Genomic DNA, 21875 nt, shown 5'->3' with positions numbered 1-21875 from the left:
GCTACCGGTTCGGCCCAGTTCTATAGAACCGGTAGCTCTGAAGAGCACTGAACTGGTTCGGTGCTTGGCCTACCCGCCCACCCAAGCTCTTGGCTGTCCTTTATTTCCTGCTTTTTCAACCACAGCAGCTTTGCGCGGCACAGCTGAGGTTGAAAAAGCAGGAAAGAGGATTTACCAATGCTGCGCACCCTTGCGCAGTGCTTGTCAGCTGTCCGAGCAGCACAGCTGAGGTTTTTATGAAATGGTCTACATGCGCACGCAAAATGCACTCTCACCAGGGGTGGGATTCTACCTGCCAGAGAACCGGCAAATAGTGCCACTGGCTGGCTCCGCCCACTCACTCCTTGGCATGCGCGCTATCAAACTTGCCTGCTAAGTTGTAATTTTTCCTCCCCCCCGACCATCAGCTGTTCTGCTCTGCTGGGAGATTTAGATTAGCTAGAAAGCAGGAAATTGTTGGATTTCTTGCTTTCTAGCTAATCTAAAAGCAAAGCTGAGCCTGAAGCTTCTATTATTCACTGCAGACTCAGAGAGCAGATGGCAAAAACATAGATCTCTAAGTGAATCTATGATTCTGTGAGCAACTCAATCTGCCTGCTCTGCCTGATTTTGGGTAAAAGTTGCTCTTTTTTATAAAAAAAATCAATATTTACATAAATATTTATAATATTTACATACAAGCCATGCTCAGCCAGTCACATGACCAAGCCATGCCCGGTCAGCAAGCCATGCCCAGCCAGTCACATGACCACCAAACCACACCCACAAATTAGGCCACACCCACAGAACCGGTTGTTAAGAAATTTGAACCCCACCCCTGTAGTTTGCCATGTATGAAAATAGTCAATGACAATGTTACACAGGTGCTATTATTTCAAATGAGCTGACCTTACTTAGATTGAATGTAACAAAATCTGTATTAGTTCCAGCTCTGCTTCAGAGACATTAATTCTGGTAACCACTTATCTAAAGATCAGCACAGTCTGGGAGCGGGTTTAACCTGATCAACAAGAGAACAATCTAGTAAACAGAATCAAGTCCACCTACAGATGTAATACAAATAAGCTATGCGGACGTTGACTGACATAACCTGGATTACTCTAATAAAGAAAGCAACTATTAGTCTAATTGGCATATGGTCATACACAAGTAGAGCATAATTAACATCTTTTTCTCTTCTGATCTTTATAATAAGTTCATAACATGATAGGGATTGGGGAAATCTGCTAATAGGAGAAATGACTGCTATTATCAGATGCCACAATTAGATTTCATATAATCCAGTCATTAAAACAGAAATTTTGTGTCTCATCTGAGAAATAGTTTTCTTTTAAAAAGTTTTTAAAGCTTCTAAGTAAGAGAGAGACAACAGACTGCAGACAGCAGTAAGTTGCTTACTCTACAAGTACAGTTCTGCACAAAATCTGCTGGGCTTCATATTTCAGCCTCAAGGACATAAGGAAAGGGATCTTTATTTGTCTTCCTCACTTTCAGCAGAAAAACATGATCTCTTTCTTTTGTTTTTACTCAAGGAGATCTTTCTGTCAAATAACCCAGAAATTAAGCAAAGTGAAAGAAAGCACTAGGTGGGAGGGAAGAGAATTTAATTATAACTAGGCTACGTTCAGATGTCAATCAATCCCCCTTTCAATAATAAATCCTCTTTATTTTTTTAAATGGCAGCTCTCAAACAATTTTAGTGGAAAAAGACAAAATTGATCTTATATTCCCCCAAATTCTTTGTCAAATCAATTCAAGTTGCTGTTATTTGCTGACCCTCAAAGGTCTTATATACAAGCAAGTAAAAAGGCAGTTTTTACAGAAAGAAAGTTAATCAGAGGTATAAAGTCAAAATCAGATATGAGGCCAAAAGTAGGTAACAGGTTATTAACCGAAGATATGGATTAGATGCTCAGTCCTTTTCAAATGTTTCAAAAGCCCTTTTACAAGAACTCAAGACTTGTTAACCTGGTTAACCTGTTAGTCTCACTGAATATTCATATTTGCAGTCTCACTATTACCATCCTGCCATAAAAACCAAGTAGAAAGATATTGAGCAAAACTGATTTCTACCTGTAGGCACAGCTAATGAAAAGAACAAAGCATAATGTTAAATGAAAAACTCTCCTCAACACTTTTGAATTCACTAATCCCCAATTTTGTTGCAGAGAGGGCTCTTAACATTCATAAAGAAATGAAAAATTGTAAAAAGAAACTCTTGAAAATAAAAGCTCAACTTTTCATGTTACAGAAAAAAACCTAATCCACCTTTCTCATATGTGTGCATTTGGCAAAAATAGGAATAGTGAAATGTTGCTTTGTTACAGCAACTGAAACGTTGTGACATGCTTTACACATAATCTCATTGTGTTTTCCTCTGGATTCATCAAATTGCAGCCCTAACAAACCAGCCAGAACGGTCTTTCACCTGCTTTGTTTGGAGAAAGCGCAGCAGAGATTCATCAACCAAGCAGTCCTTCATGATTCCATCTGACTTGCAAAGATAGATGGGGTGGCAGTGGGGTCGCCAATGAAGGGGTGCCCTAATGGGAGGGCAGGGGCAAGGCCATCTCCCTTGACCCTGAGGAAAAGGATTCAAGGTTCTTAAGAAAGGATTAAAATGTGCCAGGATAAATGGGTTTGTATACATGTTCCAGAAACGGGAGATACAGGATCTGGGTCAACTCCTAAGAACTGGGTTACTTCATCATTCTGGCACAGACCCAGGTAGTTTTACCAGTTTGTCCACCCACTGCTTGATGCTGTTGAATGCCTTACATCGATGACCTCATTGAGAAAATGGATTGGCTTATAACACTGAATTGTGGGCAGAAGAAATAAGCAGTCCCAGATTTAACCAGATTAGTGCCTATTAGGTATGTTTTATAGCAGAAATCTCCAAGCTTAGCAACTTTAAGACTTGTGGACTTCAACTCCGAGAATTCCCTAGCCAATATGGCTGGTTGAGGAATTCTGGGAGTTGAAGTCCACAAGTTTTACAGTTGCCAAATTTGGAGACCCTTGCTTTATAGCATTATGGTATATCACTGAGCCCCGCTGAAAGTGGGAAGGGAAATGCAGTCATCTACATGGATTATATTTTTCTTACTGGGAAATTGGTAAGAAATTATTATTTTTAATTTACACCTGCGAACCTGTTCTTTATGCTGGGTTAGAAGAACAGTTAAGACTGTTGGTATACTACCAGTTTTATTGTCCAACAACCTTCATGGCAGTATTAAGAATGATATCTTTAGCTCACAGTTGAAATAAGGGATGCTTGGTGCTCTCTGAATTTGGTGGTTCTTTTGCAGATGTTTCATTTACCCAAACCAGGTACATCAGCACTGAAGATCTTACCAATTTTGGGTAATAAAACCAAGCTCAGAGAGCACCAAAGATCCCTCAGTATTAAAAAGCTTTGGAGTTTAACAGATTTAACAAATCATCAGAGTTGGAAGTGACTTTGTAGTTCTGTGATGGCGAACCTATGGCAGGTGTGCCAGAAATAGCACGCAGAGCCATCTCTCCAGGCACGTGGAACCATTGCCCATTGCTCTTCCAGGTTCCGTTGTGTCAGCTGGTCTTTCGTGCGCTGGGAAGATGATGTTTTGGTTTCTGGCACACACATGCCATCTAGTCTTTCAGTTTCTGGTGCACATGCACGTGCAAAGACAAGCTGGCCAAGGCGCATGTTAGAACCCAGAAGAGCAACAGGCAATGGCTTGCGTGCCCAAAGATGTGGAGAGGGAATCCTAGAGGTCGCTTTCTAGGGGAGTAGAGCTGTCGGGACGTGGGCGTATGTGCTCCCGTTTTTGCACGCAGCGCCAAAAAGGCTTGCCAACACTATTGTAGGTCATCTAGTCCAATCCCCCGCCCAAGTGGGAGACCCTACACCAGTGGTGGCTAACCTTTTTGGGCTCCTGTACCAAAAATTGTGTATGCGCTTGAACGCGCTTCTGCATGCATACTCACATGCCAGCACCCAGGAGGCAATGCGCGCGGGACCCCATGCCCCCTGCGCATGCGTGCGCAATCCTCCCTCCCCATCCCTTTACCTGTACCGCCCAGCTGATTTTCAGCCCGTTTGAGGCCTTATTTGGCCTCCCAGAGGCTTGAGGGAAGCCTCTGCAGCCTTTGCAGGCTGAAAAATGAGCCCGTTTTGTCACTTCCAGTATTTCCGGAAATACAGGAAGTGATGAAACAGGCCTATTTTTCAGGCTGCAAAGGCTGCAGAGGCTTCCTTCAAGCCTCTGGGAGGCCAAAAAAGGCCACAAACGGGCCGAAAATCAGCTGGGAGGCACGCACGTGCACAGTGAGGTAAGTTTGCCTGTGGCTCGCGTGCCCGCACAAATGGCTCTATGAACCATCTGTGGCACGTGTGCCATAGGTTTGCCATCATGGCCCTGAACCCTTTCTGACAAATGGCAGTCCAATCCCTTCTTGAAAATCTCAAGTGATGACACACCCACAATTTCCGAGGGCAAGCTGCTCCATTGGTTGATTGTTCTCACTGTCAGAAAGTTTCTCCTTACTTCCAGGTTGAATCTCTCCTTGTTCAGTTTCCATCCATTATTCCTTTCCTGGCCTTCGGGTGCTTTAGAAAATAGCTGAGACCTGGAAATGGACTATCTCAAGATTTCATGATTATGTTAACCATGGGACTGCTAATAGTTCCTAAGAACCTTAAAGCTCAAGTCGGATAAAGATCTAGCTAGGGGTTGTTTTTCCTAAATAGCAGGACAATGAAATGATGACTGAAGTAGCTGGATCATGTCCTTAACACTCTCCTTTAGAGAAGGAGAAGACTAAAGAAAACCTTTCCTGAAATTTATGGAACTGGACCAGTCACTGAATGCTTTGAGGATTTTCTTGACTGATTTAACCGTTGCTCCTATTGAAACTCTAGCCTTGCCATGGCACAGTGAGATGGCCAGATTTACACCTGAGAATTCTCTCCACTTACTTTGATTTACCAAGCAGCACAGGAAAATGAAATGCTGGGTGCCAAGATATGGCAATTTCAGAAGAGGACTTTGGGGGGGCGGGGGCGGCTTCCACTCATGTTCTCAATGAACCAGTAGCAGAGCTCCTCTGAGTACTTAAGAATCTAGCTAGTGTAGGCGTGACAGTTCAGTTGGGCCCCAGTTTGGAGAAGTAATGAAATGAGGTTGCATTGCAGATTTTTAGAAAACAAGCTAAAGACATGTTTATTTACTTTGGCATTTCCTGAAACAGGAATGGCCTTATTAAATTTAACTTTAAAGATTTTTAGAATAATAGAATAACGGAGTTGGGGGGACCTTGGAGGTCTTCTAGTCCAATATCCTGCTCAAGCAGGTAATTCTACAATTTCAGACAAATGATTGTCCAACCTCTTCTTTAAAACCTTCAGTGTTGGAGCATCCACAACTTCTGAAGGCAAACCGTTCCAATGATTAATTGTTCTAAATTGTGAGGAAATTTCTCCTTAGTTTAGGTTGCTTTTCTCCTCGATTAGTTTCCATTTCCATGAGCCACGGTGGTACAGTGGTTAGAGTGCAGTACTGCAGGCTATTTCTGCTGACTGCCAGCTGCCTGCAATTTGGCAGTTCAAATCTCACCAGGCTCAAGGTTGACTCAGCTTTCTATCCTTCCGAGGTTGGTAAAATGAGGACCCAGATTGTTGGGGGCAAGAGGCTGACTCTGTAAATCGCTTACAGAGGATTGTAACACTCTGTAAAACCCTATAGAAGTCTAAATGCTATTGCTATCCATTGCTTCTTGTCCTGTCTTCAAGTGCTTTGGAGAATAGACTGGCCCCCTCTTCTTTGTGGCAGCCCCTCAGATATTGGAACACTGCTATCATGTCACCCTTAGTCCTTCTTTTAGTTAAACTAGACATACCCAATTCCAGCAACTGTTCTTTATGTTTTAAGGTCCCTCCAGTCTCCAAATCATCTTTGTTGCTTTTCTCTGCACTCTTTCTAGTGTCTCAACATCTTTTTAATATTGTGGTGACCAAAACTGGATGCAATATTACCAAGCCATTACAAAGTAGCATTAACACTTCATGTGATATTAATTCTATTTTTCTATGAATGCAGCCTAGGATTCCGTTGGCATTATTAAGAATATTATTAAAACATTAAAAACATTATTTCAATGTTTAACCTTAATTGTTTGAAATTCTAATGTTATTTCAATTGAGATGTTATTGTTAGAAGCTTTAAATAGCATTGTGAAGTGATAGGAATATTAATTGAAAGCACAATATATTAGTGCTTAATGTTCAGAAGTTAGTTTAGAATATTTATTCTGATAAAAGTTTTTTTCTGACCTTCCAAAGAGCTTATTCTGGAAATGAGCTAGACCACATTGAAAAGAATTTTCCTATGGGAAAATTTAAGATGCAAAGTTTCTGACCCACAAGATGACTGTACTCTGCAAAGCTCTAAACGAACATTTTGCCTTTCAACTTGACTGAAATAAAATGCAAAGTATGCATTTGGTAAGATAATACATTGTACCACACCCATATATCTGGACATCTAAATTATATCTAAATGATATTTTGAAGAAGCACAGGATCAACAGCTGGAAGTCACCCAAAACCTAGAATCAATTATTGCTGAAAATGTAGATCTTCAGTTGCAGTATTTAGGTGCTAAATTTTGGGATGTCTGTAGAAAATTGATGATCTTGATAAATTTACCTACAGCCCAAAAGTTAGCACCAGGTGGAATTGCAGCTTTAGTTTCAGCTTCACATTACACAGTATAGGTGATATAACAGAGGACATCCTCCTGGACACATTCCCAAAGCCCAGATGGAGCCAAATCCACTGAGAATGCTTCTGATTAAATTACCAGGTGTGCATTTTTATACTGAAACTCATCAAATAAATCAAGTAAATAATTGATTTTATCTAGGCTGCAAATTCCTAATTAATGATATTGTTTCACAAGTCCAATATGAACTTTTTTTTTACATTGTAGAACTGGCACTTTGTGTTAACTATCCTGGGACTGCAGAGCTGAAGGGGTAGCTGGACTTTTATGTAAGAGTTAGGATTAGGGTCAGGGTCATTATTTTCCAGATATTTTCATTTTTCAAATATACACCTATGCCTTGTTGTGTGAATCAAAATATGGAGAATATCTAATATTGCTATTCCTGTTGTTCTAAAGGATCTATTTCTGGGCTATCCAGAAAGATGGCAATAGGCAAAGTTTTCTAAAATAATGTCCACTACAGCAGCTTGTAAGCACAAGAAGGAGGAAAATAACATGAAAACAGATAACTGAACGTCTGGAACACAATCCAAGCAAACCTCCACCTTTGTATCAGTGTGGCATAATGGTGATGGTATTCGAAAAAGACAAGGGACTCCCAGACTCAGGACTACCTTCAGCCACAGCAGCTCACTTGGTAACTTGTATCATTCTTTATTATCCTATCTCATGGGAGATAGGATTATGTTGTTGAGAAAATCTTATTATATCAATAAGTATATGGAGATACTAAAACCTTATTGTTTGTCTATTTATATCCTCAAGTTAGCACAAACAGTGCATTATATCATAACAATTTTTGAATCAAGGTCCCTGAAATTCACTAAAGAACGCATTAAAAATCTGGGACCCATTAGTCCTGTAGAATTGACATTTCCACATTGTCCAGAGCAGCTTTATTCATAAAATTGCGGCCATTGAGCATCCTCAGGGTCATGTGATTGAGATTCTGACCTTCCCTGCTAAGCAGTTTCCCACAAGCAAAGTCAATGGGGAAGCCGGCAGGAAGCTGGAAGTCATTTCTTGTTCTCACTGCTTTTTTGCTTACCCTTGAGCATTCTGTTTGTTGTTTAAGTATATACTGACTTATTATTGAAGTTCCTTTGCAACAGCAATTATTTTTCTATTTGATACATAATCTTCTTAGATGACTGGGCAGCCATCTAGTACCAGGATAAAAAAAAGTGTTCTGCTTAAAATGTAATGTTCACTTTGGCCACATCAAACTACATTACTTTTTTCTCTCAAAGAAGGTCCCAATGGATCACCAAGTTGTCTAGTTGGATACAAAAATAATTTCCCTTTAAGGCCACATCACACATTTGTTCAAACACATGACAATTTGAAATGTGTGTTTCAAGTAGCTGATATAATCCGCTTGATTCCCAAAAGATTCTGGTAGCTGTAATGTTCCAATTACATGTTACTCTGAAGCTCCAGAGATCAGAGGCCATTGCAATTGATGGAGCCAAGCCAGGTCTAGCTGTTCATCATTCATCTCAGAAGCTCGCCATCTGTTCCACATAAATGATGCAACAATGCTAGAATCTCCAACTGAGAAAAACACTGCATCTGCAGATTGCCAGGCATTAACAGGAAAATTTTAGGAAGTCACTGGAAATTTCAAAACTAAACTCCAGGACAGTTTTACGTTCAAATACCTGTGAAAGAAAACTAAGACTGATGTAACAAGTATGTCTTTAGAAAGTATGTCTTTAGAAAAACCACTACAGGAAGGTTTGCATGTCACATGTCATTTTGGAGGAGAAAACAGGAAAACCATACACAATAGGTATATCACAGAATAGTTAGTCACACTTATAGAAAGTCAGAAATGTAGCCAATATCATGTGTGAATTTTAAACTAAAGGTAGAGGCAGAAACTGCTACTGTTCCCACAAAGTGGAGGTGACGCAAGATATTTGATCTTTACAGCTATCCAATAGTTACTAACTGCTCCCTTATGGAACACATAGAGTTCTACCCACCAAGACAACTGAAAATATGTGACAGATCTCTTTGCAAACAATGATCAAATGAGAATGCTTCTGATCCAACAATCTCAGTTTTCCCTCAAACTTTCTTTCTTCAGGCAACATTAAGTTGTCCTCTTCTAGTTCTGCCTCCAGTTTGAAAAATGGAGTAAAAATCTGCTCAGATATTCATCAATATTGAGATCAGGATGTCGTCCAGAGTGAACAAGTCACATTTAAAAACAGACTAAAAAAACAAACTAAAACTGAATCATCAGTATGTTGTCCTCATAAAAGAGCAGCTCCTTTTCTAGACAAAAGATCACACCTTTATCATTTAAAACAAACATTCTTTAAATAGCACAATAGGCTGTGTGTTATTGCATTGCCCTTCCCAATAGATTGAGGAATCACCAAATAATAGCTGGAGAAACCAAGATACACCATCCTACATATTCTAGGATTACCTAGAAAATCCAGTAATAACCACATCTAAATTCTGTAAGGTTTTAGATGCTTGAAAATATGTCTTATCTTGTTTAGTATGACTCCCTTCCAAGTGACTCACATATAGGACTTAGCTTCCAATTATATAAATACTCCTGACTAACTGCGTGAGTTTTCACAAAGAGAGGAATATCTGTTGATATTGTTCTCTAAATTTCTTTAGTTGACAGAGATACTGGCTTATTCCTCTCAGGGTGGATGCTTTAGAGAATTTGCACAAGTTATTGCCTCAAAATTATATGTCCCCTGTGAATTTGAAATCTTCAAATACATTAGGCATTTACATGTTTAATTCATTAATTTAATTAAAAAAATTAAAATATATTTTCCTTGCCTCTGCAGCCCAGTTCTACTAAATTAATTGTACCAAATTGATGACAACGTGTGCACAATATGGACCAAGAAAACCAAGATCTGTTATCCACACCCATTTATATGAGAAACTATGGCCTGAACCATACACATTTTTGTATCAAATAAATTGTATGTTAGTCTGCCGTCAGGTGCAAACAAGTGAATTTTTCTTTTGTTATCCAAGAAATGCAGTTTTATGGACTTTAAAACAAATATTTGAATTATGTTCCTAGATTATACAAATTGCTTCTCACGAGTGCACTTTATAATAGTCGTAACACATTATTGCTCAATGAACACTTTGTACTGTATTATTTTGAAGAAATGAAAGTTGCTGTATGAAGTTTGCTAATAAATATGGAGGTGGGTATTTTCACTTTATTATCCATCAGTGACTGACTAAGAGTCCAAACTAGCCATTTGTTTACTGAACATCACTTGTCTATTAACTTATTAAAGGAATGCAGCAAATGCAGTAAGACAGAAAACCAGTTTTGCTTCTTTGCGCTCACTTTTACAGTTTTCAGGTGGCTTAAATGTACGTCTTATCTTGCTTGTTTATCTTAAGATAAGCTTATCTTGCTTATGACTCCCCGCCCCCCATCAGCATTAATCTTCTGTGTATGACAAAGAGATCTATTGCTTTGGTGACAGGTTTCACTTTATTGTTCAGCTTCTAGAAAAGAAAGCCTCAAGCCTGTGCAAAAGATGAAATACTAAACCTTCCCATTCATATTTTTTTTCAGAAGAAAACATCTAAGGAGTAACTACTGAAATTAGGAACATAGGAAATATGGAAATTGATTGCAGATTCTGATATGAGAATGCTCTTGTCTCCAAAAGCCCTCCTAGTCTTTTGGTGAACATAAAACAACTGGAGGGAAAACAAACTCTGTTTGCATGTTACAGTTCAAAGTGGCCAGAATCATTAGCCATATAGCCATATTTTCTTACTGGTTTTTAAAAAATGGCTGAGTTCCTATGGTTTGAACTATAAAAGGTGACTAGATGGGTTCATGCTACCATCACAAAAAGATGGGTTTATGCTACACAACAATAAAATTGAAATCAGTTCATCAATAAACAAGGTAATTAAAATTAAAATTATTCTGTGAACCCACTCTATGATTGTTTGCAAAGCAACAAGTCAAATTCTTCTATTTAAATATAGAAGCCACTAATAGTTTGTTTAAGCACTCCCATCCGTAAAAGAGCCAAGCTGCAGCATGCCAATAAAAGGCGTTAAACTGAGAATTCCAGGAATCCGGACGAACTGTTATCTGAATCATTGGGTATATACATCTATATATGTATATCTCAAGTAATGTATAAAGTAAATTTGTGGGGGGCAGGGGTTCCCAAGGCAAACATACAAGCAATTCTGTAAGTGTCTGAATTTTAGTATTTCAAAGCTTAGACTATAAAGCTAACAAAATTGCCTTGGGCAATTGCTCTCAAACTATTCTACAGGGATCAAATAAAGTTTCCCTCCAGTTGAGCTCAACTCTGCCAATAACCTGATCATATCCATGTTGTTTTTCTATATTGAAGAAAAACAGGACAATCCAAACTCTGTTAACTGAACTTTGTAGAGGAAGGCAGGATGATGATACATTTCAAACCTGTTTTAGTAGTCTTAATAATATTGTATCAGGAAGTTGACTTACCAACAGCTTCAATATAACCTGTAGGATTTTTTTCTGTTCCTATGGCACATTATGAAACTCTCACATAGGAGGTAGTGGAATAAACTGGCTCCTTCACTACTGATAAGCAGCACATGATTTCAATTACACAGCCCTCCTTATCTCTCTCAGTAACCTCTCAATGGTACAAAGTAGCATTCTTCCTTCCAAGGAGGAAAGGTGAAGTACTGTATGACTTAATGTTTCTTATTTGTGCTTAAATAAGATAAGATTGCATTTGGAACTAAGAATCTGAACAGTACGCATACTAGCATTCCAGGGGAACTCAGTGGCAATGTAGAAGCTGGTTTACATATAGATTCTGGCTTAGTCTGTTGTGTGAACCCTATTATTGTAAAAATGGATTATATAATATTATATAGATTATAACATGCTTAATATAAAACTTGTGCTCATCCAGATATTGCTGACCATCCTAGCTCAATCTATTAAGAACAAAACATGAAAAAATACAAACTTTCTACCACTGGATTTTGAAACAATCTAACTTCCTTCTTCCCAGCCTATTAATGTTTTAGGAGCAGAAATGCATGAAATCATATCAGGTCTCTTCTCCAATTATCTTTCATGTTTATTTTATGACTCCATTACAATATTAGCTCATAAATCCCTTCAGGCTGGTCTTATGCATTGCATTAAAAAGAATAACTTTTAATTCAATTAAAGGTATGTATTCTGCTCTGGAGAATATTAGGATTATTTAATGTAACAGTTGGCATTTCAAATTGAGAAGGGAAGAATAGATTGGGGGATGCATTTGCTTTTTGTTATTTTACTTCAGATTACGGCATAGGTTGCAATTTTGGCCCAATACAGATAGGAAAAATGCTTTAATCAGTTTTTTTCGGAGGGAGACTTGTATGATCATGTGGCAGTGATATTATACTGTAATAAAGCACAGGCCTGCACACACACACACACACACACATACACACACACACAGGGATGTCATTGGTTGGCTTTCTGGCACTCTCAAAAAGGGATTATTAACTCCTCCCCCTCCCAAATTGTACTACTGCAGGGCTATCAAATTCCCTGTCCACGGGCCGGATGCATCACACACTGGCCATACCCACGCCCAGTTTAGCAACGGGGGGAAAAGTCCTGATACGTCACGTGATGCACCGTGACAATGTGAGTTTGACACCCCTGTACTATTGCAACTTCCCACATTGGGGAATGGGTGAATCAATCTTAAGATTGTCACCACACGTTTCATTTATTTATTAGATTTTTATACCACTTTTATTACTTTACAAGTAACTCAAGGTGATGAATATATCTAATACACTCTTTCCTCCTATTTTCCCCACAATCAACAATTCTATAAGGTGGGTTGGACTGAGAGTGTGTCATAAAGTCACCCAGCTTTCATGCCTAAGGCAGGACTAGAACTCACAGTCTCCCAGTTTCTAGCCTGGTGCCTTAACACTAGACTAGGACTGTCAAACTTGCGGCCCAGATGCGTCACATTCTGGCCACACCCCCACCTGGTTTAGCGAAGGGGGAAAAAGTCCCGATACATCACATGATGCCACCGTGATGATGAGAGTTTGGCAACCCTGCACTAGACCAAATGAGATCTCATTCAGAAATCAATGCCATCCTCCCCATCACCCAGGGTTGGTGCTTTGCTCCAGAGGGAAAAATGGGAAGATTATCCTGCTACTACTGCACTTTTCTATAACATTGGAGGTATAAGCCACGTTAGACTACTTATCTATTCAGAATCAATATCCTACAACAATGATAAAAGTTATTTATTGTATATATTAACAATTAAATAACAAGTTTAGCATTGAAAACACACTAAGGAGGTAAGGAATTCTGTCAGAGCCAAGGATGTTATTGACATACACATGCACTAAACATAAGCAAACACTAGAGATAAATAGTAACAAGAAGAAAGAACAGTTCAATATCTAATCCACAATAAACATATTTACACTAATTATAGTTCTACTTCTCATCTTATTAATCTTACTGCCTAAAAATTTTGCCTTCTACCTGAATTATAGCTAAGCAGATCTTGTAATTTCAATTGAGTGTCTTTGTTATTGTATTTGGATATTGTAACAGAATATTCTTATTTGAAAAGAAACTAGTCACAATGTGCTCTGAAAGATTAAATCAAAGCTTATCTTTGTTCCACTGATAGCAGGGAATGCTGAATGTGGCATGACTGTGACTTACATCTTCTCAATCTTAATAAAGAATAGATGAAAACATCTATTGATCAAATTCATGACAGCCAACAAAGATCAATAACTCTGGACCTATCTATTTTATCTATTTATTTTTGCTCTGTCTTCATTATTTTTAATAAATAACCCAAAGCAGTGAATATAGCTAATACTCCTTCCTCCACTCTTTTCCCCACCACAATAACCCTGTGAGGTGACTTGGGCTCTAAGTGAATAGTTAATAGGAAAAGATTAAAATGTTTATCACAAAAATATCATTTGGTAGCACCTAGATTTTTGCAGTTATATATAAAAATAAGCAGTTGCAAATTGCTGTTACAGTCCAATGAATGGTGAAAATGGAAGAACTACAGGTAGATTTGTGGAAAAATTAGGTGACATGTATGAATTAGTGAAAACAAAATAAAAAGTTATTTGGCCATTTACAGGAACAAGCATGAATGAACGTGTTGACTATCCGTTGAAAGAGAAATCTATTTCAAATATGGTTTATTTGTATTTAAACAAGGAAAACATAATTTTTTCACTATTTGTAAGGACACATTGTTAGAATTAAAGATTACAAAAATGATGAGTCCTGACAAATAATTGTTTAGTACAGTCAGGAGTGACTCTTCAATGAATGTGGATATGGAAGAAAAAGAAATTAAATTAAATTAAAGAAATGAGAGTAAAAGCAGAAAAACTGGATGAAAAGTAAATACTATTCCCATTTGAGGAAGTATTAATACATTAATCTGAGAACAGCATGGATGTTAAATGGATATATGGAAAGTGGAAGTAAAAGTTATCTAGAAGAAAGAGAAAAGAATCATGTTACCACACAAGTGTTCATAGTTACGCAAATGGGAAACATGGAAAAGTATACTTACTAGAATGACAAGTGGAAAGAAATGCATGTAATATATGTAAGAATGACTGCTGCAAAAATATGGGTGGCAGAAAAATGATTTGTATACAGAGAAAATGATATCGGCAATAAGATCAAGCAAAAATTCTAAACAAAATAAACAGGTTTGGACATAGGTGAAAAGGAATAAACAAGTTTTGAGTTTGGTCCACCTGAATTTGCTAGTGAGGAAACAAAAATTAGTTTAAAGAATAAAAGTCACTTGGCAGTGAAATGGGCAGCATAAAATTTAATAATAAAATCATTAGTTTTTTCCTGTTCCTATTCATTCAATTTCTCATTATAGAAAATACAAAACTTCCATATTCTTGGCAACTCTTATTTGTTAAATCTTGGATTTAATCCACTGTGCAAAATCCAGATAGAGCTATATTGTGCTGACAAAAAATGTTGAAGGATTTATTAACAAGATTTATAAGGGCACCCAATTCAAACAGAGTGGTGTACAGCATGAGAAACAAAAATAACCTCCCCACAATGATATAACGATAAACATACAAGATATAAATATATAATACAACAGCAACCTAGCAGCAAAACATAAAGAAGGCAGAGCTTGAGAATGTACAGTACTGATACTTTTATTTTGAGACAGCCTCTCTCTCTGGCAGATTCACAGGACCTGAAATTAAACACAAGATTGAAACAGTACTAGTGCCAGAACTATAGGTTGGGGTGGGGTGTGCGCAGTGGCACAGTGGCTGCAGTGAGATATCATATTGGCCTGATATTTCTAGAATACTTGCTAACATATCTTTCCATTCAGTTGTAACAAACTACAATATTTGCCATTTAGTGTTTGGTCTCCAAACATGGCTAGGATTTGCTAGAAATAAAAGGTTTACTTGCTTTAAGTAGAAGCTAGCACCTGGCTGACCTTAGCTAATCTTGTTAAAAAAAAACTTAAGCAGGATTGCTCTCTTGGTTTACACGTAGATGGGAGTAAAGTCCCATCAGCTATCAACTCAAACATGTTATACTAATTGTTGTAAATTTAATTTCGATTCATAGTGATTATACTAGAACTACAGCAAGATACCCTGCCTACTATTAAAAAAAAGAGATCAAAGATGAACCAGCCCTTGAAATTTTTTTTTCAATGCAATGGTGACATTGCTTCAAAAAAAGAATACCCTGCATAGGGTAAATACACCTATCTTATACTTCCTTTTCTAAAAATAATTTTATTAAAGATGAGAGGCATATAAAAACTAGTATAAACTCCAAAAAAATTAATAGTGAAAAACATAGAGATGGAATAAAAAAATATAGCAATGAAAAGAAAATATATAAGTACTTCTTTTGTCACAGCTATAAAAGAATTTTAACGTATGACTTTCTCTTACAACACAACCAAAAATCTCTTCATCCTATATCTCATTTTTACCTATAAACCGATTCTTATAACCTCATCATTCAGTCCTAATCAGCAAAAGTCCACTAAAGGAAGCCAGAAATAACAATATAACTGCTTTAATCTTGATCAGATAAATCTACTTTATATTCCTTCTTTTACTTTTTACAATTTTGATCCATAATCCCTTCAAATAATATTCTGGAGTTTGTTTCCATTTTTTTCTTTGTCCCTTCTCACTAAATCCTTCAGACCTTTAACAGATCTCTTTTGTAAATCTACTATAAAAAGTTTTATGGTTTGCAACTTGTACATTCCTTTCAGTTATTAAGACATCAGCTGGTTTCATTTGTAAAACCAGGGTAACATCTTTTTCCATGTTAGTCTTGCAGCCTGGCATGTTCAAATCCACTTTCAGATCAGTCTCAGCCCTGTCCGGCAAAACTTGTTCCTATTCCACAACATCTCTTAAAAGCCATCTTTCTATAATGGCAAATAATTCTAAGATGAACTCCTGGAACTGCTGTTGCAAATAATTTCACATATGTTCAGTGTTATTTTGCTCCATTCTGTGTAAATAAGTCAAATGTAAATATTCTCCTCCTTTAATTATAATCTTTAATTGCCTCTAATGTCCAATGTTCAAATTCTAATTCTATCATGTTTTCTTTAAAGAATGTAAAATGGCATTTTCCCACAGGAAAGGATTCCACAATCAATTTCAAAATCTTTATTTCAAATATATATGGACCCTTGTCTATTTAAAACTTTCAAAAATCAATATTCCAATCTCTTATGCAACTTATTCCAAAAACATTTTCCAATGTCAAACTTCTTTTTAGAATATATATTTTTTTGCTATTGATTAAAGAGAACTCACCCAATGCATGTAATCAGACCTGTCAATTGAAAGATTAATAGTTGAAAAGCAGATAAAAATCAATTTCCAAAAGTGATTTTAAGACTTAGATTTGGCAGAACTTAGTGTCCATAAGGCTACATTGTGCTTGTGAGTGTGGTGAGTCCCTAGATTATTTCCTTCATGAGCCAACTGCTTCCACAGTTGACTTACAAGGAGCAGCTATCTGGAATACAAATGGATGATCTCATGATCTCTCCCTTATCTGGAGAGGTTTTGCTGTCCAGAAAATGCTGTCTAGCTGATCTCATTGCAATGCCATCTCCATTTCCTCAGAGATGTCTAGTTCACAATGAATCCTTACCATAAGTCCATTACCTTCGCATACACTGAAAATTTTGTATAGATGACTAATAAATTAGCACATACAAATAATACTTAGGCTAATGTATAACATTTTTTTAAAAAAATAATTATATAGGTTAATAGTCCCTTCTAGAACAATTTTTTCATTAATGAGACATAAACAGTCTACAAAGAGTGCTAAATATATCTAACAGCATACAAAAATGCAGGAAGAATGTATATGTCTATTTTTTGGTAATCAAAATAGGGTATTCTCTTTCCTAGAGTACATTATAAAGAGTAAAAAATGCACTTTATAAAAATTACATGATCTCACGAATTATTGTTCTGATCACAACTAATGAGAAAAACAAAACAAAACCCCAGTGAATAATGCAGAGATATAGCAAACACCTAAGATTACACTGAACAGCCTTCCTCAACCAGGTCCTCTTTAAAAATGATGGGACTACAAATGTTCAGACCACTCAGCTAGCTGCAAATTCAGGATCTTGTACTCATCTAGAGAGCATCAGACTGAGGAAGCTGTACACCCAGCACATTTCTTATTTTGTCATTTTTGTCTGACCCTTCTGGGAAACTTTCGGATTATTGTATTAGGGAGCTATCAAGTGTTAAATCCTATCAGCAAATGTAATTAGCATATATAGAAGACAAAATACAAATAATCACAACCATTACTCAGCTCTAAGCAAACAGTGAAAACAATTTAATCTAAGGCTGCCTCCTACAATGTATGAAGTGAATTACCAAGCCTCATGGGGAAAGAAAGCCTTTGCCCCCTAGGTATAATAAACCGTATTATACCAAAACCAGTTTGCTTCAATATCAAAGCAATATATGCTGTCAAGAAAATTAATGCTAGCTGCATTTCAAATGAAATACTCTAGAGCCAATTTGTGAAAAGGACTTTTGAATTATTGCTAATGATATTCCAGGAGATGTTGAATCATTAAATGCCATTTAGAGGTGTATTATATTTTTCATTTATCTATAATGAGCCTTCTCTGAGCAGGTTATATAAGGAGGTTTAATCCTGCTATGAAAGCCAAACCACATATTATACTGTTATAAATGTAATCAGTTCACAATGAACAAGCTATTAAAACTGATTAGATGGATCTCAAGTTATTTGAAGCATTTTTCTTCATTTTGTTGTGGTAGTTTATACTTTTCTGATGCATTATTAAATTGTATTGCTCTTTTTATGGATGATCTAAGAGAGCACTTCTTAAACTTTTTTCCTCTCAGGACTTCTTCCCACTTTTAAAAAAATACTGAAGATGCTCCCCCCCCCCAAGAGCTTTGGTTTATATTGGTTATATTTGATATTTACTATATTAACAATAAAAATAGATATATTTGCTTTCACTGCCGTTTATGAATGCTTGAGGGGATTTTAATGTTTTTCCCCATTAGCTGGCAAATAATTTTGATTTCACAGACACAAGATGGTCTTGGGGGAAAAGACAATCAACATCAAGGAATATTTACTTTTACCCTGAGGTCCAGATTTATGCTCTCATTTACTGTATTTTGTGTTATAATACTGTTACCAGGATGTGCACATACCTGAAAAAAACTTGCCCCAAATGGTTTTATTAACATTTGTTCTAAAACGCAGGAAGGATGTGGTTGAATTTTGAATCACATCTTATTTGTCTAAATGTTTTCTAAGCATTAGGAAGTGAGATGGAGCTGGGAGTTAAAGCCAGAGATAAAGCAAATAACATTCTGCCTCTTTAGAAAGTAACAGCCAAGAGGAAATGATTGTATTTTTCCCGGCAGATCTGCCCATTTTTATTAAAAAAAAAATAAATATGTGCTGCTTCATAACAAATCGTAGCTCTGCTATGCCTAGAAAAGACACCATTCAGGATTTTAAAGTAAATCACCATCATTAATTATCACAGGCACAGGGCTACAACAGATCTTAATTTTAATTCTAATGTGTTTTTTTGGGGTGGGGGAAGAAACCACAACAAAGCCCAGAAATCACAGCTGTAGTGCTAACCTCAATGAAAGAAGTGGCAAAATGAAGAGGACCCATTCTGAGACTATGGCACTGCAAACCCACTTGCACTTTGGAAAAAAAACACCTTGAAGAAGGCAAAGGTCTCAGCTGGCCACAGCTTGGCAACTTCCTTCTCCTCCCAGAAACCCAGCTGCTCCCAACTTAACTTTCTGGTAATTATCAGCACAAACCTCTTTCAGTCACCTGCCACCTCTAAACAGTACCCAAAAACAAAACAAAAAAAGTTTGTATTGAAGCGAAGGGATTACAGGTAGTCCTCAACTTACAACCACAATCGAGCCCAACATTTCTGTTGCCGAGACAGTTGTTAAGTGAGTTTGGCCTCATTTTACAACCTTTCTTGCCACAGCTGCCAAGTTGTTGATTAGTAACACGGTTGTTAAGTGACTCTGGAATTTCCTCATTGACTTTGCTCGTCAGGAGGTTGCAGAAGGGAATCACCCCCACCCCCCCCACACACTGCAAAGGTCATAAATACGAGTCAGTTGCCAAGCATCCAAATGTGGCTCATGTGCAATCCCGGCAATATGATGCCACAGTCATCCGGGTTGAAACAAAAAAAAAAAAAAAAACGGTCAAAAGTCCATTTTTTGTCCCCCACCAGTGCCATTCCAAGTTCGGATGGTCGCTAAACGAACTGTTGTAAGTTGAGGACTACTACACCTTGTACATGGTAGGTACAACAGAAAGAGGAGATTGCAAATATCCCGGCCAAAAGAGCACCAAAACTTCCTGACACGAGGGGGCTTTTTTTGAGGGGGTTGGGGGAAGCCAAGGCAGCTCTTCTTTGCTGAGCCGGGCCACGTGGGTCGGGGAGAAATAAATAAATGAATCAAAGAAAAATTTAAAGAGAGAGAAGCGAAGTCCGCTACGGGCTTCTTAACTCGTCTTCAGGGTTTTATTTTTTATTTTTTTGGACACTTGCGGGGCCGAGCAGCTGCTGAGAAGGAAAGCGCGGGAGTCCAAAACTGCCCCGGGGGAAACGAAACCCTCGTGGGGTTCCCTCAGAGAGCCGAGGCATCCTCTAGATAGACGGGGTGGGGCGGGAGAAAGTTGAAGAAGAGCGAAGGGACCTTTTTAAACCAAACAACCCACAACCAGCAGACCCCTCTGGGCTCCTGGAAGGCCGCCTCAGATTCCCCGCTCCACCTTACCAGCTGTTGCCGGATCCAGCGCAACATCCCCTCGTCCGGCGGGCGGGTCGGTGGCTCCCAGCCGGCGGTGGCGGGCAACTTTCCTTTACCTCACGATCCGAGAAAGAAAGACGGCCCCGTCAGAAAGACCGGCGCTGCTCCTGCTGTTGCTGAGGAGGAGGAAGAAGAGGAGGAGGAGGAGGAGGAGGCCGCCGCCCTCTTTCGCAACCGCCGCTCCCCATCCGCGCGGGAGACCGAGGTGCTTCCTTTTTTTAGCGGCGAAGCGGAAGCCCGTCCGCTAGCGGCAACTGCAGCGGACGCCGCCGCCACAAGAAACCTCGGAGCGGACGACAGGCTCCCGCCATCATGCAAGCCGAGCCGAGCGCCTCTCCTCAGACCCCGGCCTGTCACCGAGGGCCCGCCCCTTTTCCCCTCCCTCCTTCCCTCCCCCGCCCCCTTTCCTCCCCTCCCGCCCACTCCCGCGTGCCTCTGAGCTCCAGGAAGTGACGGAAGGGCCGGGGGGGGAGGATAACGGGAGAGGGGGGGAGGGGAAATAGAAGGGGGAGCTACAACCCGCCAATGGGAAGCGTCCCGCGCCTGGGTGGGAGGAGCCGGCGAGGGGTGGCCGAGATGTGAGAAAAGAGGGAGGGGGGAGAGAGAGGAGGAGAGTGGCACGTGGCAAAGCGGGAAGAGTCTTTGTGAGGAGCCCGTAAAGGCTTCGCGGTTTGTTTGTTTTTCCCTTTGCGAAGCGGGGGGGGGGGATGTTGGGGGGGAGCGGAAGTGGGACAATCTTTCGGGGTGGAGCTTCACTTTAAGGCGGCCCCGTCTGAGGGGAGAGGATTGCTCGCTTTCCGCGCTTCTCTTTCCCTCTGGTTATTGAAGTAATTGAGTGGGGTGGGGGGAGGTCCTGCTAAGGCAGGGGTCTCCAACCTTGGCTACTTTAAGCCTGGAGGACTTCAACTCCCAGAATTCCCCAGGCTTAAAGTTGTGTGCTAAGGAAATACTACTTCCTCCTTAGAAGTCTGTAGAGATTCTTAGTCATCCAGGTCATGGTTGTCCCAAAGGTGCTTTTTCAGGAGGCAACTGGACTTTCATGGTTTTTTTGTTTTCCTTTTGAAGCCGTTTCCCTTCTCATCCAAGAAGCTTCTTCAGCTTTGACAGGAGAGTGAGGAATGGAAGGATTTATATTCCTTGCAGACTGCTGGTCATTTGCATCCTTTTAGAGGGTCGTTGAAACACTTGGAGGCTTCCCCTGAGTGGGGCTCCCGGTTCCTACAGCCTGCCATTTTTCCTCTGGAAATCCATTCCACATCATTCAAGGGGTGTTTATCCCAAATTATATAGCTAAAACAGGATGCCCTCTGAAAAAAATGCAAAGGACCCAGCGGCTTGCAAGGAATATAAATCCTTCCATTCCCCACTGCCCTGTCAGAGCTGAGGAAGCTTCTTGGATGAGAAGTGAAATGTCTTCAAAGAAAAACAAGAAGGTCCAGTTGCCTTCACAACAAAGCATTTTGGGGACAAGGATGACCTGGATGACTGAGAATCTCTACAGACTTTCAGCTGTGCAATTTGGGATGAATACCTTTTGAACGGTGTGGGAGTAAGAATGGATTTCCAGAGAAAAAGATAGCAGACTACAGGAACCAAGAGCGCTACCCAGATGACCCCGAAGACACAGATAAATCTCCAAGTGCTAAA

At 39.1% G+C, this 21875-nt stretch overlaps 1 protein-coding gene across 4 annotated transcripts in view; it reads right to left on the bottom strand.

Moving 5' to 3' along the window:
- ATP11B (ATPase phospholipid transporting 11B (putative)) overlaps nucleotides 1-20586 on the bottom strand; it is a 98397-nt gene extending 77811 nt beyond the window's left edge. For all 4 annotated transcript variants that reach the window (XM_026705708.2, XM_026705706.2, XM_087933526.1 and 1 more), the window contains exon 1: nucleotides 20196-20586. In XM_026705708.2, coding sequence (XP_026561493.1) covers nucleotides 20196-20222 — 27 coding nt within the window. In that variant the 5' untranslated portion in view covers nucleotides 20223-20586. The remainder of the gene's footprint in view (nucleotides 1-20195) is intronic.
- Between the last annotated feature and the right edge of the window lie 1289 nt (nucleotides 20587-21875).

This window comes from Pseudonaja textilis, chromosome 4 (genome assembly GCF_049901715.1).
Source record: "Pseudonaja textilis isolate UNSWEBS1 chromosome 4, rPseTex1.2, whole genome shotgun sequence".
In the NCBI taxonomy this organism is placed as follows: domain Eukaryota; kingdom Metazoa; phylum Chordata; class Lepidosauria; order Squamata; family Elapidae; genus Pseudonaja; species Pseudonaja textilis.
The sequence above is the reverse complement of the archived record's forward strand: the minus strand, read 5'-3'. Positions and strand labels throughout refer to the sequence as shown.